The sequence below is a fragment of the Bombina bombina genome, chromosome 2 (assembly GCF_027579735.1).
Source record: "Bombina bombina isolate aBomBom1 chromosome 2, aBomBom1.pri, whole genome shotgun sequence".
Taxonomy (NCBI): domain Eukaryota; kingdom Metazoa; phylum Chordata; class Amphibia; order Anura; family Bombinatoridae; genus Bombina; species Bombina bombina.
This window is the reverse complement of record NC_069500.1, coordinates 1,412,566,929-1,412,593,565: the sequence shown is the minus strand read 5'-3', so window position 1 is coordinate 1,412,593,565 and position 26,637 is coordinate 1,412,566,929. Positions and strand designations below refer to the sequence as shown.

The window sequence follows — 26,637 nt, the reverse complement described above, 5'->3', positions numbered from 1 at the left end:
CCAATTGCACTAATATGTCTATACACTTTAAAGATCATATTGTTTCACTTAAAAGTGTGGCCCTAGATGATTCTCAGACTGAAGGTAATGAGGATAGTCCGTCTACCTCTCCCCATGTGTCACAACCAGTTACGCCCACTCAAACGATGCCTAGTACCTCTAGTGCGTCTGCCCCTATTACATTGCAACAACTAGCGGCAGTCATGGATAATTCCCTTGCGGCCTTTCTATCTAAAACTGACAGTTTTCCCTGCAAAGCGCGATAGCTCTGTTTTAAGAACAGATTATGAGCAGTCTGAAGCTTTGGTAGCCTTATCTGATGTGCCCTCACAACGCTCTGAAGTGGGGGTGAGGGATTTGATGTCTGAGGGAGAAATTTCCGACTCAGGAAAGGTTTCTCATCAGGCAGAGTCAGATACAGTGGCGTTTAAATTGAAATTAGAACACCTCCGCGTATTACTCAGGGAGGTATTAGCTACTCTGGATGATTGTGACCCTATGGTGGTCCCAGAGAAATTGTGTAAAATGAACAAGTACCTAGAGGTTCCTGTATACACTAATGCTTTTCTGATCTCCCTAAGAGGGTTGCGGATATCGTTACTAGGGAGTGGGATAGACCAGGTGTCCCTTTTGTTCCCCCCCCCCCTATTTTTAAGAAAATATTCCCCATAACTGACCCCATGCGGGACTCGTGGCAAACGGTCCCTAAGGTAGAGGGGGCTGTTTCTTCACTTGCTAAACGCGCAACCATACCAATTGAAGACAGTTGTGCTTTTAAAGACCCTATGGATAAAAAGTTAGAGGGTTTACTTAAGAAAATTTTTGTTCAACAATGTTTTCTTCTCCAACCTATTGCCTGCATTATTCCTGTAACTACTGCAGCTGCTTTCTGGTTTGAGGCGCTGGAGGACTCGCTCCAGACGGAGACCTCATACGATGAAATTATGGATAGAATTAAGGCTCTAAAGCTGGCTAATTCTTTTATCACTGATGCCGCTTTGCAATTAGCTAAGTTGGCGGCAAAAAATTCAGGTTTCGCCATTATGGCGCGCAGAGCGCTTTGGCTCAAGTCCTGGTCGGCCGATGTGTCGTCAAAATCCAAATTATTAAATATCCCTTTCAAAGGAAAGACCCTCTTCGGGCCAGAATTGAAAGAGATTATTTCAGAAATCACCGGGGGAAAGGGCCATGTTCTCCCTCAGGACAAGCCCTTTAAGGCTAAAAACAAAGCTAATTTTCGTTCCTTTCGTAATTTCAGGAACGGTCCCGCTTCAGCCTCTTCGGCTGCAAAGCAAGAGGGTAACGCTTCACAGCCCAAGGCAACCTGGAAGCCTTACCAGGGCTGGAACAAGGGTAAACAGGCCAAAAAGCCTTCAGCTGCTACCAAGACAGCATGAAGGGGTACCCCCTGCTCCGGGACCGGATCTAGTAGGGGGCAGACTCTCTCTCTTCGCTCAGGCCTGGGCAAGAGATGTTCACGATCCCTGGGCATTAGAGATTGTTTCCCAGGGATATCTTCTAGAATTCAAGGACTCCCCTCCAAGGGGAAGGTTCCACATTTCTCGTCTGTCTACAGACCAAACAAAGAAAGAGGCGTTCTTACGCTTTGTAGAAGATCTACATACGATGGGATTGATATACCCAGCTCCAATTGCAGAGCAAAGACTGGGTTTTTACTCAAACCTGTTTGTGGTTCCCAAAGAAGGAACTTTCAGACCAATCCTGGATCTAAAAATTCTATACAGATTTCTCAGAGTCCCATCATTCAGATGGAGACCATTCGGACAATCTTACCTATGATCCAGGAAGGTGAATATATGACTACCGTGGATCTAAAGGATGCGTACCTGCACATTCCTATCCACAAGGAGCATCATCAATTTCTCAGGTTCGCTTTTCTTGACAAGCATTACCAGTTCGTGGCTTTTCCATTCGGGTTAACCACTGCTCCCAGAATTTTTCACAAAGGTGCTAGGATCCCTCCTGGCGGTTCTAAGACCGCGGGGCATAGCAGTGGCGCCTTATTCAGACGACATCTTAATTCAGGCGCCATCTTTCCAAAGAACCAAGTCTCACACGGAGATTGTATTGGCCTTTCTGAGGCCTCACGGGGGGAAGGTGAACATCAAAAAAGAGTTCTCTATCCCCACTCACAAGGGTTCCCTTTCTAGGAGCTCTGATAGATTCGGTAGAAATGAGAATATTTATGACGGAGGTCAGAAATCTAAACTTTTAACTACTTGCTGAGTTCTTCATTCCATTCCTTGGCCAGCTGTAGCTCAGTGCATGGAGGCACTCGGATTAATGGTATCGGCAATGGACATAGTCCTTTTTGCTCGGATACATCTCAGACCACTGCAACTATGCATGCTCAGACAGTGGAATGGGGATTATGCAGATTTGTCTCCTCAAATACAGTTAGACCAAGGGGAACAGAGATTCTCTTTTCTGGTGGTTGTCTCAGGACCACTTGTCTCAGGGAATATGTTTCCGCAGACCAGAGTTGATTATTGTAACGACCGACGCCAGTCTGTTAGGCTGGGGTGCAGTCTGGGACTTCCTGAAAGCTCAAGGCTTATGGTCTCGGGAAGAAGCTCTTCTTCCGATAGACATTCGGGAACTGAGGGCGATATTCAACGCACTTCAGGCATGGCCTCAACTAGATGCGGCCAAATTTATCAGATTTCAGTCGGACAACATCACGATTGTAGCTTACATCAATCATCAAGGGGGAACAAAGAGTTCCCTAGCGATGAAGGAAATTACCAAAATAATCAGGTGGGCGGAGGATCACTCCTGCCACCTCTCAGCAATTCACATCCCAGGAGTAGACAACTGGGAGGCGGATTTTCTGAGTCGTCAGACTTTTCACCCGGGGGAGTGGGAACTCCACCCGGAGGTGTTTGCCCAGCTGACTCAGCGATGGGGCATTTCAGACTTGGATCTGATGGCGTCCCGTCAGAACTCCAAATTCCTCTCTACGGGTCCAGGTCCCGGGATTCCAAGGCGGTATTGATAGATGCTCTTGCAGCGCCTTGGTCCTTCAATCTGGCTTATGTCTTTCCACCGTTTCCCCTTCTCCCTCGTCTGGTCGCCAGAAGCAAACAGGAGAAGGCTGCGGTGATTCTGATAGCACCTGCGTGGCCACGCAGGACTTGGTGACTGCTTGGAGATTGAACACTTAATTCTATCAAAGCGGGGCTTCTCTGAGTCAGTTATAGATACCCTGATTCAGGCTAGGAAGCCTGTCACCAGGAAAATCTACCATGAGATATGACGCAAATGTCTCTGTTGGTGTGAATCCAGGGGTTACTCATGGAGTAAGATTAGGATTCCCAGAATTTTGTCCTTCCTCCAAGAAGGATTGGAGTAAGGGTTATCAGGTAGTTCCTTAAAAGGGCAGATATCTGCTCTGTCTATTTTTTTTATTTAAGCGTCTGGCAGAACCAGACGTCCAAGCTTTTACTCAGGCTCTAATCAGAATCAAGCCTGTCTATAAACCTATGGCTCCGCCATGGAGTCTAAATCTAGTTCTTTCAAGTTATTCAAGGGGTTCCGTTTGAACCCTTACATTCCATAGATATTAAGTGGTTATCTTGGGAAGGTTTGTTTTTGGTAACTATCTCTTCTGCTCGAAGAGTCTCAGAATTTTCTGCCTTACAGTGTGATTCACCTTACCTGGTGTTCCATGCAGATAAGGTAGTTTTGCGTACCAAACCTGGTTTTCTTCCTAAGGTTGTTTTTAACAAGAAACATCAACCAGGAAATTGTTGTTCCTTCTTTAAGGAAGGAATGTTTGTTACATAATATTGATGAAGTTCGTACTTTAAGTTTTTATTTACAAGCTACTAAGGATTCAGACAAACATCTTCCTTGTTTGTTGTCTATTCTGGTAAGAGGAGAGGTCAGAAAGCGACTGCTACCTCTCTTTCCTTTTGGCTGGAAAGCATCATCCGTTTGGCCTATGAGACTGCTGGCCAGCAGCCTCCTTACACAATTACTGCTCATTTTACCAGAGCAGTGGCTTCCACGTTGGCTTTTAAAAATGAGGTTTCTGTGGAGCAGATTCGTAAGGCAGCGACTTGGTCCTCACTGCATACTTTTCCAAATTTTACAAATTCGATACTTTTGCTTCTTCGGAGGCTATTTTTGGGAGAAAGGTTTTACAAGCAGTGGTGCCTTCCGTTTTAAATGGTACCTGTCTTGTTCCCTCCCTTCATCCATGTCCTAAAGCTTTGGTATTGGTATCCCACAAGTAATGGATGAATCCGTGCACTGGATACACCTTGCAAGAGAAAACAGAATTTATGCTTACCTGATAAATTACTTTCTCTTGCGGTGTATCCAGTCCATGGCCCGCCCTGGCAATTAAGTCAGGTAAATATTTTTTTGTTTAAACTACAGTCACCACTGCACAACTATGGTTTCTCCTTTTTCTTCCTAACCTTTGGTCGAATGACTGGGGGGTGGAGCTAGAGGGGGAGCTATATGGACAGCTCTGCTGTGTGCTCTCTTTGCCACTTCCTGTAGGGAATGAGAATAACCCACAAGTAATGGATGAATCCGTGGACTGGATACACCGCAAGAGAAAGTAATTTATCAGGTAAGCATACATTCTGTTTTGATGAGTTGATAGACTCGTGTTTATTAAAAGTTTGAAAATATTTTTTTTGCTCAGGTTCTGATCAGAAAATAAAGCAGTTATTTGTCTTGTTTCCCCTTTTTGGTATCTTAATCTGGTTTTGAGGGTTTTTCAAACTTCTCCTTTTGAACCAATGCACGGTTTAGACCTTCAGTTTTTATCCTGGTTGGTTCTTTTTCTTCTAGCTATTTTATCTGCTAGAAGGGTGTGCCATACAGGGTTAACCAACTCTGCACCAGTCACTTGTTTGGAACAGAAAGGGTTAGCAGACCCTTTTTTGTCACAGTCTAGTAAATCCAGTCAAGCCTATGACTTAGTTCAGTGGGTGCAAGGATCAACAAACACTCTCTAGTCAGTTCTAGACCTGGAAAAATGGCAAAATTTCCCTTTAATGCCACCCACACTAAACTTTCTCTAAGTTGCCACCACCTAAGATTATAATATGGGGGATCTTAAGGGAAAAAAAAAACAGACTAATAGTTTAAAGATCCCAAGCACAATTTAGCAAAAATGAATTAAAAAAAACCCACAGTAATAATAGTATCACCAGTCTCTTTCAGTAATGTGGCTAGTGCTTGCTGATTGGTGACTACATTTAGAAACAAATCAGCAAGCTCTACCCAGGTGCTGAACCAGAAATGGACTGTCTGCTAAGCTTACATTCTTGTTTTTTTCAACTAAAGATACCAAGAGAACGAAGAAAAATTGATAATTGAAGTAAACTAAATGTTGCTTAAAATTGTATGCTCTATCTGAATCATGAAAGAAAAAAATTGACTTTAGTATCCCTTTAATAAAGAAGCATTTTTTTATGAGCAACAAAAGAGTCACAGTGCATTGCTATAAGAATAAAATGTTAACAAATAAAATTATCCACAGCAAGGGAAATATATTTGAAAAATGGTCAGACACCCTTTTGAGAACAGCTTTCCATGTAGAATGACAACTTTTGCGTACATTTTCCCCACTATATAAATTAAAATATCAGCTCAGGTTCCTAAGCCAGCCTCTCTGGGTTAGAGGAGGTTAAGAGAGTCCACCCCCAGCTTTTATGACCTTACATTCTGAGGTAGAGAAAATCCTAAATGTATTCAATTAGCACAACTTCTTCCAGACACACTTAATTTACCTGTAAGATAGTTATTTAGACCACATGGAACATTTTAATACCAAACACCATATATTTTTCACTCTTTATTGTTATAACACATTATTACAGTATTTCTTTACAAGGCTGATTGTCCCGTGAATCACCCTTAGCTATGTCAGGTTTTATGGCTGATACCAGGCTCTGGAAATACCTCAGGATTAGTGATGTGCATTTTACCAGCTTCAGAAGGGATTGTTATATAAACAAAAACATTTGTATCTGCTTTTTTGTCACATATAGTTCTGATAAAGACAACAAATGAACCCCTGACATCCTAAAATCTTCAAGCCTTCATTTGCATGCAAACCTCCTTTTCGGATTTGATTTTTTTTTATCAGGAAAAGACTGTTCTTCGCACAAGCTATTCCTTTCTTCATAAGGTGGTATCTACCGATACTATTAACCAGGAAATTAGGGTTTCTTATTTTTGTCCAGCTCCTAAGATTTCTAGGGAGCGTCTTCTCCACAACTTCAATGTTCTGTAAGCTCTCAAATATTATATGGAAGCCACAAAAAATTTAGACTTTCTTCCTCTCAATTTTGTTCATTTTCTGTGCCTCGCAAAGGTCACAAAGCTATGGCTGTTACTTTACCAGCTTGCCTTGAAGCCTTAATTCACAAGGCTTATTTGGTCATGGGGAAAACTCCCCCTGAGGGCATTATTGCTCATTCCACGAGAGCAGTTGCTACTTAATTGGTATTTCCTGATGAGGCTTCTATTGATCAGAGAAGGGGCCTCATAGTGTAAAACCTTCAGACAGAATCATCAAAGGCAACGTAAATGTACTCACATTTAGCACAGCACTTACAAAGTGCAAGTTGGGCAGACCGGATCCTTATAGAGTCATCCGGCTAACTCGCCTCCCGTTTCCAAGGCTTCATTGTTGTGTCTCCCAGCTGCCAGAGATCAAGTTCAAAGTGCAGATCTGAGCCTGATGAAGCTCTTGTTACTCTGAAGTGCGTTGCTATGCTTGATACATTGTGTTTGTTAAATAAACACTTTTTACTTTACGCTACCTTGTTTTTTATATCAATTAGTTTTTATTTAAAGCACTGCACTTTGAACTTGATCTCTGGCTGCTGGGAAAGACAATAATGATGCCTTGGAAAACGGGCGGTGGGTTAGCCGGATAACTCTATAAGGATCTGATCTGCCCAACTTGCACTTTTTAAATGCCCTGCTAAATGTGAGTACATTTATGATTACCTTTGACGATTGTGTCTGGAGATTTTTTACACTATAAGGCGCCTTCTCTGATTTTTATCTTAGACTCTCTCATGATGGATAGCCTGACACTTGAGAAGAGCTGCCTGAATGATCGCTTGTTTGACCTGCGTTAACTATCATGTCTGTTTCTGGACTCCACATATATTTTGTATTAATCTAGCAATATTACGCATTGCACATTTGGAGTAATTGTTGCTATTGCATTGCTTTAATATTGTACCAAGAGGCGCCCTATTTTTTGGCACTATCTGCTTATTACTGATTTTCCTTTTTGTGTTTTTCTATTGATCAGTTTTGTTAGTCAGCTACTTGGTCTTCTTTGCACACATTTCTAAATGTTATCACTTTAATGTGTATGCTTCTTCTGAAGTTGCCGTTGGATGGAAAGGTCTGTAGGACATCGTACCTTCACTGTTTGTCCCTCCCTGTTCAAAGAGGTCTTGTGGACTCTATGGGTCCATGGGTCTATGGGTATTTATCAATGTCTGTCCGACATGATACGCTGTAGCGTAAACGCCGATAAACGCTGACGGCATTTAACATTGCACAAAGCAGTTCTAGTGAACTGCTTGTGCAATGCGGTGCCCTGCAGATTCCAGGGGGTGTCAATCAAACCGATCGTATAGGATCGGGCGGATTGATGTCCGCAGTTTAAGAGGCAGCGGACCAGTTAAGGAGCAGTGGTCTTAAGACTGCTGCTTCATAACTGCTGTTTCCGGAGAGCCTGAAGGCTCGTGCCGAAACAGGTGCATCAGGGGCCATTCGGCCCTTGATAAATTGGCCCCCATGGCTTGTGTATTGGTTCCACACATGACTCATGGGCTCTCATCTGATGAAAGAAAACAAAATGTATGGTTACCTGATAAATTAATTTCTTTCATGATTGTGAGCGTCCACAATTGTTTTGCACTTCTTTGCTGTCCTTTATCTTTCCTGTTTTTCATTTTTCCTCATCTACTTGGCTTTTTGTATGACTGAGGATCATGGGAAGTGAGAAGGATTTAAAGCTCTGGTGTGTTGGAGTGTCTTTTGCATCCTCCTTGTGGTCAGAAGGGGAATTCCCACACGTGATGACTCGACTCACCATCATGAAATAAATTATTTTATCAGATATGTATAAATTTTGTTTTTAATTTGTACTTTGACTGAGATTTTTACTTTCCGCTTTCAATACACTTTTTAGACTGTATATTTTAAAGCAATATAAAACCCATGTTCTTTCTTTCATGATTCAGGTAGAGCATACAATTTTAAGCAACTTTCTAATTTAATTGTACTATCACATTTTTATGGCAATTCTGACCTTAGCATACAGTGTAGAGGTTGCAGAGGATCTGGATTGGAAGGGGACCCTCGTTAAGGATGACACATTGTTGTCCTCTACACTCACGGGTCATCATGTATACTGAAGGGGTTAATACTGTATGCCTTATTTGACACATATGTAACATCAGTGCTAAATATCTACAACTTATCTGTGGGGTAGATCATTTTATTTCAGGATTAATCAAGATTATATTGTTGCTTTTTTTACAGGCTATTATCCATCCGGATACTAATGAGAAGATTTTTATGCCTTTCAGAATGTCAGGTAAGCCTAGTTATTACTGAAAGTCTATGTATTTGTGTTATGCAAAAACTACAATCTCATGTACACAAACACAAGAGTACAGGGTGGATACAAATAAATGATTTTTTAATTTCAATCATTTTTTTTATTTAAATAGGATTTAAAAAATAAAAAAATAAAAAAATATTTTTTAATGAAATATCTACATAAATATATTTTCTTTTTAAGGTACATTTATAATCCAAAGGTCATCAGTGCTGAAATAAGGATTCATTTTTAATTATGTAGCATGATGATTTATATTCATGGCTGTAATGTTTAATTTTTTGGTAAATTAATTCCATCAATCCGTTCACACTGTCCTACTCTACCAGATGTTTCTGTAAGATTGTTTGTTTGTTTTTTTTAGTATTTTTTCTCTCTAGAAGGTATTATAATATATTCTTGGTTTTGTAGTTCTCAAAACTGAATTTGTGTCTTCAGAAATAACAGCAAAAATGTTAGAAAATAAACATACAGAGTTGAGAAATAGACCTTTAAAGGGACATAAACTCAATTTCAGATTTCAAATTTACATTTTATCAAGTTTGCTTCATTTTCTTTGTATCCCATCACACAGACTAACATTCAGTTTTCAAATGCACACAGCTTTTTGTGACTGCGTATTTTTTGCTATTGAGCAAATAGCTTTAAGCTCTGTTGGTAGGTAGAACCTTCATCTGCCTTTCTAAAAGTACCAGTTTTATTTCTGACATTTAAACCTATGATAGTTTTGTGATGTGGCTTAGCACTAACTTGAAATATGTATTATTTTGTACAATTATAAAAGAGAAATGTGATTTCTATACTTCTGTACAAGAAATGGTCAGTCTGAGAGGTCACAGGCCTCTTAAAAGGTGTCCTTTATCCTAAATGCCTTACATAGATAAAGTATTTATTTTAATTTTTTTGTTTCATTTATTTTTTATGTCAAAATGACATCTCCAACAATTACTTTCAGAATTTGGAATTCTGTAAAGTGTAAGATAGACTTGGTGAATAAGTTGCAAATGAGCTTCTTTAAAGAGTGCCGAAAAACAGGCCTTTTCCGGTCTGCTAATACTCTTTTTGATATCTTAGATTATTCTAGTTTCAAACAAATCATTCCATTTTGTAATTATATCATTACAAGCTTTATAACCAGATTAATCTATCATAGTTTTATATAAGACAGAAATTTTATATATACTAGCTTTATATAATGTTAATGCTAATGTTTTATCCAATACACACCAATCCGTTATCATATGTGAATTTTGGATTAACTTAACTCTTGATTTGTAAATAAGCAAAAAAAAAAAGTTTTTTTTGTATCTAAACTAAACTTTTGAATATATTTAAAAGTTTTAAATCTCATATCATTTGGATCCCTTAGTTGTTCAACCTGCTTATGTCCTTTTGCCTCCCAAATCTGAAAAACTTCTGTAGGAAAGCTGGGAACAAAATCTGTATTACTTCCGATTGGTAGATATGCTGAGATTGCAAGATCTATTTTTATTTATTTTTTCATATCTTATTCCACATCCTTAATGGTTCAGTTATCGTAAATGTCTTTAATAACTGATGGTATATTCTTCATTTTTTTAAAGAGAAAGGAAACACTAACTCCTACTCTACCTTTAAAATAGAGAAATGCTCAGCCTTAACTTGCCAGTCCATTACCCATTTAGCTTGAGAGACCATATTATACACGTAGAAAACATCATTTTTTTTAAGGCTAAATTTCGATCTCCATTTACCCCAAATACATTTTCTAAATTCTACCCTTAGCTTTGATAAGTCTTTTCTTGAAACAAGTATAGGTACATTTGATGTTAAATAGAGCATTCTTGGAAGTATAAACATCTTAATAATGTTTTTTTTTTCCAGAAATAAATAAGGGGAGATTTTCCCATCTTTTCAAATTATCTCTAACATTATTAAATATTTCTGTATAGTTTAACTTATACCATTCTGATGGTGACTTCAAGATCCTAATATCTAGATATTTCAAATAATTTTTAACTTCTTGAAAAGGCTGTTGAAACTTAGTTCTCCATTTTTTATCCACAATATTTCAGACTTGTTGTTATTATTAATTTTATACCCAGCGAATGAACTAATAGCTTAAATGATTCTAACAATTCAAGGCAAATTAACTTCTATATTTCCCATAAAAACCAAGAGATCATCTATATATAAAGAAATCTTTATATATTTTTTTTTACCCAGTCTTTTACCTTCGTAAGAATTTCTTAAAATTATAGCTAAGGATTCAATGACTAAATTAAAAAGCAAAGAAGAAAAAGGGCAACCTTGTCTGGTTCCTTTATGAAGTGTTATAGGTTCTGTTATTGAAAAGTTAATTATTAAAGCATATATAATATTATTATATAAAGCTTTAACTAAATTTATTATTTCCACTGAGAGTCTGAACTGCTCCAAAGAAGCAAGCATATGGTCCCATATTATGGAATTGTAGCTTTTTCAGCATCTAAAGTCACTATAGCTGTATGTCCCAATTCCTGTCCTAAGCCATTCTTTTTTTTTACTCCAATAGTATGAAAAAGTTAAGAATACTTTCCGTAAGTTGGAGCATAAAGTTCTTTTATTCAAGAAACCTGTTTGATCTTTCTGAATCAGATTCCCTATTATTCCTTGCAACCTTCTATGATTGACATTAATAATTTATAATCCGTATTAAGCAGAGAGATCGGTCTATATGATTCAATTCTTCTTTTATCAGGTTTTAAAATAGATATATAAGAGTATGTAAAAAATGTAGGTGTATTTCTCCTGTTAAGTGTAGTCAGTCCACGGGTCATCATTACTTCTGGGATATTAACTCCTCCCCAACAGGAAGTGCAAGAGGATCAGCCAAGCAGAGCTGCTATATAGCTCCTCCCCTCTACGTCACACCCAGTCATTCTCTTGCACCCAACTAATAGATAGGATGTGTGAGAGGACTGTGGTGATTATACTTAGTTTTTATATCTTCAATCAAAAGTTTGTTATTTTAAAACAGCACCGGAGTGTGTTGTTCCTTCTCAGGTAGAATTTGAAGAAGAATCTACCTGAGTTTTTGGATGATTTTAGCCGGCGTAGCTAAGATTCATTTTGCTGTTCTCGGCCATTCTGAGGAGTGAGGTAAACTTCAGATCAGGGGACAGCGGGCAGGTTCACCTGCAAAGAGGTATGTTGCAGTATATTATTTTCTGAGGAATGGAATTGACTGAGAAAATACTGCCAATACCGATATAATGTAAGTTCAGCCTTAAATGCAGTAGTAGCAACTGGTATCAGGCTGTTATGTATATATGTTTACACTTCAGTATTCTGGGGAATGGCACTTCACTGGGATAATACTATATGCATATAACTTTTAGCCTAACTTGCAGTGGGAACGTCTAGCAACAGGCTGTTTAATGACATTTCATGTTATTTGATTTTAAACGTTTTTCTCCAACATAGGTGTGTCCGGTCCACGGCGTCATCCTTACTTGTGGGATATTCTCTTCCCCAACAGGAAATGGCAAAGAGCCCAGCAAAGCTGGTCACATGATCCCTCCTAGGCTCCGCCTACCCCAGTCATTCTCTTTGCCGTTGTACAGGCAACATCTCCACGGAGATGGCTTAGAGTTTTTTAGTGTTTAACTGTAGTTTTTATTATTCAATCAAGAGTTTGTTATTTTGAAATAGTGCTGGTATGTACTATTTACTCAGAAACAGAAAAGAGATGAAGATTTCTGTTTGTATGAGGAAAATGATTTTAGCAACCGTCACTAAAATCCATGGCTGTTCCACACAGGACTGTTGAGAGCAATTAACTTCAGTTGGGGGAACAGTGAGCAGTCTCTTGCTGCTTGAGGTATGACACATTCTAACAAGACGATGTAATGCTGGAAGCTGTCATTTTCCCTATGGGATCCGGTAAGCCATGTTTATTACGATCGTAAATAAGGGCTTCAAAAAGGGCTTATTAAGACTGTAGACTTTTTCTGGGCTAAATCGATTCATTATTAACACATATTTAGCCTTGGGGAATCATTTTATCTGGGTATTTTGATATAATCATATCGGCAGGCACTGTTTTAGACACCTTATTCTTTAGGGGCTTTCCCAAAGCATAGGCAGAGCCTCATTTTCGCGCCGGTGTTGCGCACTTGTTTTTGAGAGGCATGGCATGCAGTCGCATGTGAGAGGAGCTCTGATACTTAGAAAAGACTTTCTGAAGGCGTCATTTGGTATCGTATTCCCCTTGGGGCTTGGTTGGGTCTCAGCAAAGCAGATACCAGGGACTGTAAAGGTGTTAAAGTTCAAAACGGCTCCGGTTCCGTTATTTTAAGGGTTAAAGCTTCCAAATTTGGTGTACAATACTTTTAAGGCTTTAAGACACTGTGGTGAAAATTTGGTGAATTTTGAACAATTCCTTCATGTTTTTTCGCAATTGCAGTAATAAAGTGTGTTCAGTTTAAAATTTAAAGTGACAGTAACGGTTTTATTTTAAAACGTTTTTTGTACTTTGTTATCAAGTTTATGCCTGTTTAACATGTCTGAACTACCAGATAGACTGTGTTCTGAATGTGGGGAAGCCAGAATTCCTATTCATTTAAATAAATGTGATTTATGTGACAATGACAATGATGCCCAAGATGATTCCTCAAGTGAGGGGAGTAAGCATGGTACTGCATCATTCCCTCCTTCGTCTACACGAGTCTTGCCGACTCAGGAGGCCCCTAGTACATCTAGCGCGCCAATACTCCTTACTATGCAACAATTAACGGCTGTAATGGATAATTCTGTCAAAAACATTTTAGCCAAAATGAACACTTATCAGCGTAAGCGCGACTGCTCTGTTTTAGATACTGAAGAGCATGACGACGCTGATAATAATATTTCTGAAGGGCCCCTAACCCAGTCTGATGGGGCCAGGGAGGTTTTGTCTGAGGGAGAAATTACTGATTCAGGGACCATTTCTCAACAAGCTGAACCTGATGTGATTGCATTTAAATTTAAGTTGGAACATCTCCGCATTCTGCTTAAGGAGGTATTATCCACTCTGGATGATTGTGACAAGTTGGTCATCCCAGAGAAACTATGTAAAATGGACAAGTTCCTAGAGGTGCCGGGGCTCCCAGAAGCTTTTCCTATACCCAAGCGGGTGGCGGACATTGTTAATAAAGAATGGGAAAGGCCCGGTATTCCTTTCGTCCCTCCCCCCATATTTAAAAAATTGTTTCCTATGGTCGACCCCAGAAAGGACTTATGGCAGACAGTCCCCAAGGTCGAGGGAGCGGTTTCCACTTTAAACAAACGCACCACTATACCCATAGAGGATAGTTGTGCTTTCAAAGATCCTATGGATAAAAAATTAGAAGGTTTGCTTAAAAAGATGTTTGTTCAGCAGGGTTACCTTCTACAACCAATTTCATGCATTGTCCCTGTCGCTACAGCCGCATGTTTCTGGTTCGATGAGCTGATAAAGGCGGTCGATAGTGATTCTCCTCCTTATGAGGAGATTATGGACAGAATCAATGCTCTCAAATTGGCTAATTCTTTCACCCTAGACGCCACTTTGCAATTGGCTAGGTTAGCGGCTAAGAATTCTGGGTTTGCTATTGTGGCGCGCAGAGCGCTTTGGTTGAAATCTTGGTCGGCTGATGCGTCTTCCAAGAACAAGCTACTTAACATTCCTTTCAAGGGGAAAACGCTGTTTGGCCCTGACTTGAAAGAGATTATCTCTGATATCACTGGGGGTAAGGGCCACGCCCTTCCTCAGGATCGGCTTTTCAAGGCAAAAAATAAACCTAATTTTCGTCCCTTTCGTAGAAACGGACCAGCCCAAAGTGCTACGTCCTCTAAGCAAGAGGGTAATACTTCTCAAGCCAAGCCAGCTTGGAGACCAATGCAAGGCTGGAACAAGGGAAAGCAGGCCAAGAAACCTGCCACTGCTACCAAGACAGCATGAAATGTTGGCCCCCGATCCGGGACCGGATCTGGTGGGGGGCAGACTCTCTCTCTTCGCTCAGGCTTGGGCAAGAGATGTTCTGGATCCTTGGGCGCTAGAAATAGTCTCCCAAGGTTATCTTCTGGAATTCAAGGGACTTCCCCCAAGGGGGAGGTTCCACAGGTCTCAGTTGTCTTCAGACCACATAAAAAGACAGGCATTCTTACATTGTGTAGAAGACCTGTTAAAAATGGGAGTGATTCATCCTGTTCCATTAAGAGAACAAGGGATGGGGTTCTACTCCAATCTGTTTATAGTTCCCAAAAAAGAGGGAACGTTCAGACCAATCTTAGATCTCAAGATTTTAAACAAGTTTCTCAAGGTTCCATCGTTCAAGATGGAAACCATTCGAACTATTCTTCCTTCCATCCAGGAAGGTCAATTCATGACCACGGTGGATTTAAAGGATGCGTATCTACATATTCCTATCCACAAGGAACATCATCGGTTCCTGAGGTTCGCATTCCTGGACAAACATTACCAGTTCGTGGCGCTTCCTTTCGGATTAGCCACTGCTCCAAGGATTTTCACAAAGGTACTAGGGTCCCTTCTAGCTGTGCTAAGACCAAGGGGCATTGCTGTAGTTCTTTACTTGGACGACATTCTGATTCAAGCGTCGTCCCTTCCTCAAGCAAAGGCTCACACGGACATTGTCCTGGCCTTTCTCAGATCTCACGGATGGAAAGTGAACGTGGAAAAGAGTTCTCTATCTCCGTCAACAAGGGTTCCCTTCTTGGGAACAATAATAGACTCCTTAGAAATGAGGATTTTTCTGACAGAGGCCAGAAAAACAAAACTTCTAGACTCTTGTCGGATACTTCATTCCGTTCCTCTTCCTTCCATAGCTCAGTGCATGGAAGTGATCGGGTTGATGGTAGCGGCAATGGACATAGTTCCTTTTGCACGCATTCATCTAAGACCATTACAACTGTGCATGCTCAGTCAGTGGAATGGGGACTATACAGACTTGTCTCCGAAGATACAAGTAAATCAGAGGACCAGAGACTCACTCCGTTGGTGGCTGTCCCTGGACAACCTGTCACGAGGGATGACATTCCGCAGACCAGAGTGGGTCATTGTCACGACCGACGCCAGTCTGATGGGCTGGGGCGCGGTCTGGGGATCCCTGAAAGCTCAGGGTCTTTGGTCTCGGGAAGAATCTCTTCTACCGATAAATATTCTGGAACTGAGAGCGATATTCAATGCTCTCAAGGCTTGGCCTCAGCTAGCGAGGGCCAAGTTCATACGGTTTCAATCAGACAACATGACAACTGTTGCGTACATCAACCATCAGGGGGGAACAAGGAGTTCCCTGGCGATGGAAGAAGTGACCAAAATCATTCTATGGGCGGAGTCTCACTCCTGCCACCTGTCTGCTATCCACATCCCAGGAGTGGAAAATTGGGAAGCGGATTTTCTGAGTCGTCAGACATTGCATCCGGGGGAGTGGGAACTCCATCCGGAAATCTTTGCCCAAGTCACTCAGCTGTGGGGCATTCCAGACATGGATCTGATGGCCTCTCGTCAGAACTTCAAAGTTCCTTGCTACGGGTCCAGATCCAGGGATCCCAAGGCGGCTCTAGTGGATGCACTAGTAGCACCTTGGACCTTCAAACTAGCTTATGTGTTCCCGCCGTTTCCTCTCATCCCCAGGCTGGTAGCCAGGATCAATCAGGAGAGGGCGTCGGTGATCTTGATAGCTCCTGCGTGGCCACGCAGGACTTGGTATGCAGATCTGGTGAATATGTCATCGGCTCCACCTTGGAAGCTACCTTTGAGACGAGACCTTCTTGTTCAGGGTCCGTTCGAACATCCGAATCTGGTTTCACTCCAGCTGACTGCTTGGAGATTGAACGCTTGATCTTATCGAAGCGAGGGTTCTCAGATTCTGTTATCGATACTCTTGTTCAGGCCAGAAAGCCTGTAACTAGAAAGATTTACCACAAAATTTGGAAAAAATATATCTGTTGGTGTGAATCTAAAGGATTCCCTTGGGACAAGGTGAAGATTCCTAGGATTCTATCCTTCCTTCAAGAAGGATTGGAAAAAGGATTATCTGCTAGTTCCCTGAAGGGACAGATTTCTGCCTTGTCTGTGTTACTTCACAAAAAGCTGGCCGCTGTGCCAGATGTTCAAGCCTTTGTTCAGGCTCTGGTTAGAATTAAGCCTGTTTACAAACCTTTGACTCCTCCTTGGAGTCTCAATTTAGTTCTTTCAGTTCTTCAGGGGGTTCCGTTTGAACCCTTGCATTCCGTTGATATTAAGTTATTATCTTGGAAAGTTTTGTTTTTAGTTGCAATTTCTTCTGCTAGAAGAGTTTCAGAATTATCTGCTCTGCAGTGTTCTCCTCCTTATCTGGTGTTCCATGCAGATAAGGTGGTTTTACGTACTAAACCTGGTTTTCTTCCAAAAGTTGTTTCTAACGAAAACATTAACCAGGAGATTATCGTACCTTCTCTGTGTCCGAAACCAGTTTCAAAGAAGGAACGTTTGTTGCACAATTTGGATGTTGTTCGCGCTCTAAAATTCTATTTAGATGCTACAAAGGATTTTAGACAAACATCTTCCTTGTTTGTTGTTTATTCCGGTAAAAGGAGAGGTCAAAAAGCAACTTCTACCTCTCTCTCTTTTTGGATTAAAAGCATCATCAGATTGGCTTACGAGACTGCCGGACGGCAGCCTCCCGAAAGAATCACAGCTCATTCCACTAGGGCTGTGGCTTCCACATGGGCCTTCAAGAACGAGGCTTCTGTTGATCAGATATGTAGGGCAGCGACTTGGTCTTCACTGCACACTTTTACCAAATTTTACAAGTTTGATACCTTTGCTTCTTCTGAGGCTATTTTTGGGAGAAAGGTTTTGCAAGCCGTGGTGCCTTCCATTTAGGTGACCTGATTTGCTCCCTCCCTTCATCCGTGTCCTAAAGCTTTGGTATTGGTTCCCACAAGTAAGGATGACGCCGTGGACCGGACACACCTATGTTGGAGAAAACAGAATTTATGTTTACCTGATAAATTGCTTTCTCCAACGGTGTGTCCGGTCCACGGCCCGCCCTGGTTTTTTTAATCAGGTCTGATAATTTATTTTCTTTAACTACAGTCACCACGGTACCATATGGTTTCTCCTATGCAAATATTCCTCCTTAACGTCGGTCGAATGACTGGGGTAGGCGGAGCCTAGGAGGGATCATGTGACCAGCTTTGCTGGGCTCTTTGCCATTTCCTGTTGGGGAAGAGAATATCCCACAAGTAAGGATGACGCCGTGGACCGGACACACCGTTGGAGAAAGCAATTTATCAGGTAAACATAAATTCTGTTTTTTCTGGCATGCTAAATCGTTTAATTATCTGAGGTACTGGGTGAAAAATTGTTTTGGGCACTGTTTTTCCACTTGGCTGTCGTTTATTTTAATTTAAGACAGTTTACTGAACTTCCCTCACTGCTGTGTGTGAGGGGGAGGGGCCTATTTTGGCGCTTTTGCTACGCATCAGAAATTCAGTCAAAAGTCTGTTTCTCTCCCTGCATGATCCGGATCGTCTCTACAGAGCTCAAGGGTCTTCAAAAATTATTTTGAGGGAGGTAATCACTCACAGCAGACCTGTGAGATTGTGCTTTGACTGTGATAAAAAACGTTTATATTTTGTACATTTTTTTTCTGCTATTAAGGGTTAGTTATCCATTGCTAATGGGGGCAATCCTTTGCTAAATTTATGCCTTTACCGGGAAAAATTTGGTTTTTATAATTTCTCCGGTTCATTGTTATTCAACTGTCATAGTTTTTTTCTGTGCTTCTTAAAGGCACAGTGCGTTTTTCTTATTACTTGTAAATTGAGTGAAAAGTATTTCCAAGCTTGCTAGTTTAATTGCTAGTTTGTTAAACATGTCTGACTCAGAGGAATATCTCTGTGCTATATGTGCAAAAGCCAAGGTGGAGCCCAATAGAAATTTATGTACTAATTGCATTGATGCTACTTTAAATAAAAGTCATTCTGTACAAATTGAACATCATTCACCAAACAACGAGGGGGAAGTTATGCCGACTAACTTGCCTCACGTGTCAGTACCTGCATCTCCCGCTCGGGAGGTGCGTGATATTGTAACGCCGAGTACTTCAGGGCGGCCATTACAAATCACACTACAGGACATGGCTAATGTTATGACTGAAGTTTTGTCTAAATTACCAGAACTTAGAGGTAAGCGAGATCACTCTGGAGTGAGAACAGAGTGCGCTGATAATATTAGGGCCATGTCAGATACTGCGTCACAATTTGCAGAACATGAGGACGGAGAGCTTCATTCTGCGGGTGACGGATCTGATCCAAATAAACTGGATTCAGACATTTCAAATTTTAAGTTTAAGCTGGAAAACCTCCGTGTATTACTAGGGGAGGTGTTAGCGGCTCTGAATGATTGTAACACAGTTGCAATACCAGAGAAAATGTGTAGGTTGGATAAATATTTTGTGGTACCGACGAGTACTGACGTTTTTCCTATACCTAAGAGACTTACTGAAATTGTTACTAAGGAGTGGGATAGACCCGGTGTGCCTTTCTCACCCCCTCCTATATTCAGAAAAATGTTTCCAATAGACGCCACCACACGGGACTTATGGCAAACGGTCCCTAAGGTGGAGGGAGCAGTTTCTACTTTAGCTAAGCGTACCACTATCCCGGTGGAGGATAGCTGTGCTTTTTCAGATCCAATGGATAAAAAGTTAGAGGGTTACCTTAAGAAAATGTTTGTTCAACAAGGTTTTATATTGCAACCCCTTGCATGCATTGCGCCTGACACGGCTGCGGCAGCATTTTGGTTTGAGTCTCTGGAAGAGACCCTTGACTCAGCTCCATTAGATGAGATTACACACAAGCTTAAAACCCTTAAGCTAGCTAATTCATTTATTTCTGATGCCGTAGTACATTTAACTAAACTTACGGCTAAGAATTCCGGATTCGCCATTCAGGCGCGCAGAGCGCTGTGGCTAAAATCCTGGTCAGCTGATGTAACTTCTAAATCTAAATTACTTAACATACCTTTCAAGGGGCAGACATTATTCGGGCCCGGTTTGAAAGAAATTATCGCTGATATTACGGGAGGTAAAGGCCATGCCCTGCCTCAAGACAGAGCCAAACCAAGGGCTAGACAGTCTAATTTTCGTGCCTTTCGTAACTTCAAGGCAGGAGCAGCATCAACTTCCTCTGCTCCAAAACAGGAAGGAGCTGTTGCTCGCTACAGACAAGGCTGGAAACCTAACCAGTCCTGGAACAAGGGCAAGCAGGCCAGAAAACCTGCTGCTGCCCCTAAGACAGCATGAAGTGAGGGCCCCCGATCCGGAAACGGATCTAGTGGGGGGCAGACTCTCTCTCTTCGCCCAGGCTTGGGCAAGAGATGTCCAGGATCCCTGGGCGTTGGAGATCATATCTCAGGGATATCTTCTGGACTTCAAAGCTTCTCCTCCACAAGGGAGATTTCACCTTTCAAGGTTGTCAACAAACCAGATAAAGAAAGAGGCATTTCTACGCTGTGTACAAGACCTTTTACTAATGGGAGTGATCCACCCAGTTCCGCGGTCGGAACACGGACAAGGGTTTTACTCAAATCTGTTTGTGGTTCCCAAAAAAGAGGGAACCTTCAGACCAATATTGGATTTAAAGATCCTAAACAAATTCCTAAGAGTTCCATCGTTCAAAATGGAAACTATCCGGACAATCTTACCCATGATCCAAAAGGGTCAGTACATGACCACAGTGGATTTAAAGGACGCTTACCTTCACATACCGATTCACAAAGATCATTACCGGTATCTAAGGTTTGCCTTCCTAGACAGGCATAACCAGTTTGTAGCTCTTCCATTCGGATTGGCTACGGCTCCAAGAATCTTCACAAAGGTTCTGGGCGCTCTTCTGGCGGTACTAAGACCGCGAGGAATTTTGGTGGCTCCCTACCTAGACGACATTCTGATACAAGCGTCAAGCTTTCAAACTGCCAAGTCTCATACAGAGTTAGTACTGGCTTTTCTAAGGTCACATGGGTGGAAGGTGAACGAAGAGAAAAGTTCTCTCTTTCCACTCACAAGAGTTCCCTTCTTGGGGACTCTTATAGATTCTGTAGAAATGAAGATCTACCTGACAGAAGGCAGGTTAATAAAGCTTCAATATGCTTGCCGTGTCCTTCATTCCATTCAACACCCGTCAGTGGCTCAATGCATGGAGGTGATCGGCTTAATGGTAGCGGCAATGGACATAGTTCCCTTTGCACGCCTACATCTCAGACCTCTGCAATTGTGCATGCTAAGTCAGTGGAATGGGGATTACTCAGATTTGTCCCCTACTCTGAATCTGGATCAAGAGACCAGAAATTCTCTTCTATGGTGGCTTTCTCGGCCACATCTGTCCAGGGGGATGCCATTCAGCAGACCAGATTGGACAATTGTAACAACAGACGCCAGCCTACTAGGTTGGGGCGCTGTCTGGAATTCCCTGAAGGCTCAGGGATCATGGACTCAGGAGGAGAGTCTCCTTCCAATAAACATTCTGGAATTGAGAGCAGTTCTCAATGCCCTTCTGGCTTGGCCTCAGTTAACAACTCGGGGGTTCATCAGGTTTCAGTCGGACAACATCACGACTGTAGCTTACATCAACCATCAAGGAGGGACAAGAAGCTCCCTAGCGATGATGGAAGTATCAAAGATAATTTGCTGGGCAGAGTCTCACTCTTGCCACCTGTCAGCGATCCACATTCCTGTAGTGGAGAACTGGGAGGCGGATTTCCTAAGTCGTCAGACTTTTCATCCGGGGGAGTGGGAACTTCATCCGGAGGTCTTTGCCCAAATACTTCGACTTCGGGGCAAACCAGAGATAGATCTCATGGCGTCTCGCCAGAACGCCAAGCTCCCTTGTTACGGGTCCAGGTCCAGGGACCCGGGAGCGGTCCTGGTAGATGCTTTGACAGCACCTTGGACCTTCGGGATGGCCTATGTGTTTCCACCCTTCCCGATGCTTCTTCGATTGATTGCCAGGATCAAACAGGAGAGAGCATCGGTGATTCTAATAGCGCCTGCGTGGCCACGCAGGACCTGGTATGCCGATCTAGTGGACATGTCATCCTGTCCACCTTGGTCTCTGCCTCTGAGACAGGACCTTCTAATTCAGGGTCCTTTCAAACATCAAAATCTAATTTCTCTGAAGCTGACTGCTTGGAAATTGAACGCTTGATTTTATCAAAGCGTGGATTTTCGGAGTCAGTAATTGATACCCTAATACAGGCTAGGAAACCTGTTACCAGAAAGATTTACCATAAAATATGGCGTAAATACTTACATTGGTGCGAATCCAAGAGTTACTCATGGAGTAAGGTTAGGATTCCTAGGATATTGTCTTTTCTACAAGAGGGTTTAGAAAAGGGTTTATCTGCTAGTTCCTTGAAGGGACAGATCTCAGCTCTGTCCATTCTTTTACACAAACGTCTGTCAGAAGTTCCAGACGTTCAGGCTTTCTGCCAGGCTTTGGCCAGGATTAAGCCTGTGTTTAAAACTGTTGCTCCACCATGGAGCTTAAATTTAGTTCTTAACGTTTTACAGGGAGTTCCGTTTGAACCCCTTCATTCCATTGATATTAAATTGTTATCTTGGAAAGTTCTGTTTTTAATGGCTATTTCCTCGGCTCGTAGAGTCTCTGAGTTATCGGCCTTACATTGTGATTCTCCGTATCTGATTTTTCATTCAGATAAGGTAGTTCTGCGTACTAAACCTGGGTTCTTACCTAAGGTTGTCACTAACAAGAATATCAATCAAGAGATTGTTGTTCCATCATTGTGTCCTAACCCTTCTTCAAAGAAGGAACGACTTCTGCACAATCTAGATGTAGTCCGTGCCCTGAAATTTTATTTACAGGCAACTAAAGATTTTCGCCAAACTTCTTCCCTGTTTGTCGTTTATTCTGGACAGAGGAGAGGTCAAAAAGCTTCTGCTACCTCTCTCTCTTTTTGGCTTCGTAGCATAATACGTTTAGCCTATGAGACTGCTGGACAGCAGCCTCCTGAAAGAATTACAGCTCATTCTACTAGAGCTGTGGCTTCCACTTGGGCCTTTAAGAATGAGGCATCTGTTGAACAGATTTGCAAGGCTGCAACTTGGTCTTCTCTTCATACTTTTTCCAAATTTTACAAATTTGACACTTTTGCTTCTTCGGAGGCTGTTTTTGGGAGAAAGGTTCTTCAGGTAGTGGTCCCTTCCGTATAAATATCCTGCCTGTCCCTCCCGTCATCCGTGTACTTTAGCTTTGGTATTGGTATCCCAGAAGTAATGATGACCCGTGGACTGACTACACTTAACAGGAGAAAACATAATTTATGCTTACCTGATAAATTCCTTTCTCCTGTAGTGTAGTCAGTCCACGGCCCGCCCTGTTTTTATGGCAGGTCTAAATTTTTAAATTATACTCCAGTCACCACTGCACCCTATAGTTTCTCCTTTCTCGTTTGGTTCTTGGTCGAATGACTGGGTGTGACGTAGAGGGGAGGAGCTATATAGCAGCTCTGCTTGGGTGATCCTCTTGCACTTCCTGTTGGGGAGGAGTTAATATCCCAGAAGTAATGATGACCCGTGGACTGACTACACTACAGGAGAAAGGAATTTATCAGGTAAGCATAAATTATGTTTTTGACCTTTGAAATAAAATTAAAAAGATCTATCCATGTTGTAGAAATCTGTTGTCTTAACATTTTGTATAATTCGTTAGTCAATTTATCTGCTCTTTCAATGGCATCTTCCACTTTTACCTTCATTGGAGCATTCATATTTTCCAGTTGTTCTGTAGATAAAGTTGGTACTTTAATTTTTTTCCCTCAGAATTTATCTTTATTTACAACATTGACATTGGGTTTTTATAGAACAGAAGTACTTGTTCTCCTATATCTTTCATTGATATTTTTGTTACCAACCTTTTTTTCAATATAATTCCCTTTCTATTGTAGTTCAACACAATTAGCTAATATCTTGCCTGCTTTGTTACTATATTTAAAAAAATAAACTACAGGGAGTGCAGAATTATTAGGCAAGTTGTATTTTTGAGGATTAATTTTATTATTGAACAACAACCATGTTCTCAATGAACCCAAAAAACTCATTAATATCAAAGCTGAATATTTTTGGAAGTAGTTTTTAGTTTGTTTTTAGTTTTAGCTATTTTAGGGGGATATCTGTGTGTGCAGGTGACTATTACTGTGCATAATTATTAGGCAACTTAACAAAAAACAAATATATACCCATTTCAATTATTTATTTTTACCAGTGAAACCAATATAACATCTCAACATTCACAAATATACATTTCTGACATTCAAAAACAAAACAAAAACAAATCAGTGACCAATATAGCCACCTTTCTTTGCAAGGACACTCAAAAGCCTGCCATCCATGGATTCTGTCAGTGTTTTGATCTGTTCACCATCAACATTGCGTGCAGCAGCAACCACAGCCTCCCAGATACTGTTCAGAGAGGTGTACTGTTTTCCCTCCTTGTAAATCTCACATTTGATGATGGACCACAGGTTCTCAATGGGGTTCAGATCAGGTGAACAAGGAGGCCATGTCATTAGATTTTCTTCTTTTATACCCTTTCTTGCCAGCCACGCTGTGGAGTACTTGGACGCGTGTGATGGAGCATTGTCCTGCATGAAAATCATGTTTTTCTTGAAGGATGCAGACTTCTTCCTGTGCCACTGCTTGAAGAAGGTGTCTTCCAGAAACTGGCAGTAGGACTGGGAGTTGAGCTTGACTCCATCCTCAACCCGAAAAGGCCCCACAAGCTCATCTTTGATGATACCAGCCCAAACCAGTACTCCACCTCCACCTTGCTGGTGTCTGAGTTGGACTGGAGCTCTCTGCCCTTTACCAATCCAGCCACGGGCCCATCCATCTGGCCCATCAAGACTCACTCTCATTTCATCAGTCCATAAAACCTTAGAAAAATCAGTCTTGAGATATTTCTTGGCCCAGTCTTGACGTTTCAGCTTGTGTGTCTTGTTCAGTGGTGGTCGTCTTTCAGCCTTTCTTACCTTGGCCATGTCTCTGAGTATTGCACACCTTGTGCTTTTGGGCACTCCAGTGATGTTGCAGCTCTGAAATATGGCCAAACTGGTGGCAAGTGGCATCTTGGCAGCTGCACGCTTGACTTTTCTCAGTTCATGGGCAGTTATTTTGCGCCTTGGTTTTTCCACACGCTTCTTGCGACCCTGTTGACTATTTTGAATGAAACGCTTGATTGTTCGATGATCACGCTTCAGAAGCTTTGCAATTTTAAGAGTGCTGCATCCCTCTGCAAGATATCTCACTATTTTTTACTTTTCTGAGCCTGTCAAGTCCTTCTTTTGACCCATTTTGCCAAAGGAAAGGAAGTTGCCTAATAATTATGCACACCTGATATAGGGTGTTGATGTCATTAGACCACACCCCTTCTCATTACAGAGATGCACATCACCTAATATGCTTAATTGGTAGTAGGCTTTCGAGCCTATACAGCTTGGAGTAAGACAACATGCATAAAGAGGATGATGTGGTCAAAATACTCATTTGCCTAATAATTCTGCACTCCCTGTATTATCTCTTTTTTGCTCACATAAAGATTTTTGAGGTATTAATAGGTGTCTCTTTCCTTCTTATGGTGTCTTTCCCAGTATAATTTAGGTCATTAATAAACCAATTGAAACTATTACTTAATTGGTTTGCTAACTGTTGTTTTTTCTTATTCTATTTATATAGGCTATCGCCTCTCCTCTAATTACTGCTTTAAAGGTTTTCCAGAATATTTCTGGTCTGTTTTTATAAGAGTTGTCATTTTCATAATACACCAAGATCTGTTTAAAAAAAAAAAAAGAGAGTTAAAATCCCCATTATTGAATAGATATCTTGGAAAGTTTGGACATGTTCCAGTGTCACGTTGTAATACTCCAGTTAACGTTAAACTTATTGCAGCATGGTCGGATAATGTGATTGGTCTAATATCACATTCCTCCACACTGTTAATAAGAGGTGCTGAAATTAAAACGCAGGAAAAGTTTCTTACATCTGGGTTCCTAACTCTCCATATATCTTTTAATTTCAGATTATACATAATAGATTTAAACAGTTTATTTTCTCTTTTGGAGTGGCACAGAGCCAAACTAGAGCAGGGGTTCCTTAGCCTGTCCAATGCAGCTTGTGGGGTCATATTAAAATCTCCTGCTTATATTTTTTTACAATTATCATATCTTAACAGTTTAATCTGTATTTATTGTTTGTCAAAATTGTTAAGTGCATAAACATTCCCCAAAAGGACATATCGCTTATTGCATTCAATTTTGACAAATATATATCTACCTTGACTATAACTGATAATAATAATAATATCTAATTCATATTCATGACTTTTATAATGTAAATTGTGTATTAAAAAGAACTGCCACACCCTTCATTCGACTTGATTGGGGGAGGTGACACCACCCACATTCCCAAAAATACTGAAATAACGCTAAGCTTAATCAGAAATGAAAAAAAAAACATTAAATGTAATAGGGATAAAATGTCTTCTGCTAGTTCAGACGAGGGGGATTGGAAGAAAAGAAGAAAGAGAGAAAATAAAAAGACCTTTCACTGAGACCATCAATACTTCCTTCCATCATAAAAGTTTAGGATTTAAAGGGACACTGAACCCACATTTATTCTTTCGTGATTCAGATAGAGCATGCCATTTTAAGCAACTTTCTAATTTACTCCTATTATCAATTTTTCTTCGTTCTCTTGCTATCTTTATGTAAAAAAGAAGACATCTACGTTTTTTTTGGTTCAGACCTCTGGACAGCACTTTTTTATTGGTGGATGATTGTATCCACCAATGGGTTGGTTGTTCACCAAAAATGGGCCGGAATCTAAACTTTCATTCTTGCATTTCAAATAAAGATACCAAGAGAATGAAGAAAATTTGATAATAGGAGTAAATTAGAAAGTTGCTTAAAATTTCATGCTCTATCTGAATCACGAAAGAAAAAA

At 41.0% G+C, this 26,637-nt stretch overlaps 1 protein-coding gene across 1 annotated transcript in view; it reads left to right on the top strand.

Annotated features, from left to right (window-relative positions):
- Positions 1-26,637, top strand: part of SFXN5 (sideroflexin 5) — a 923,442-nt gene that overhangs the window by 306,626 nt on the left and 590,179 nt on the right. Inside the window, exon 5 of the mRNA XM_053704357.1 lies at positions 8,557-8,611. Coding sequence (XP_053560332.1) covers positions 8,557-8,611 — 55 coding nt within the window. The remainder of the gene's footprint in view (positions 1-8,556; positions 8,612-26,637) is intronic.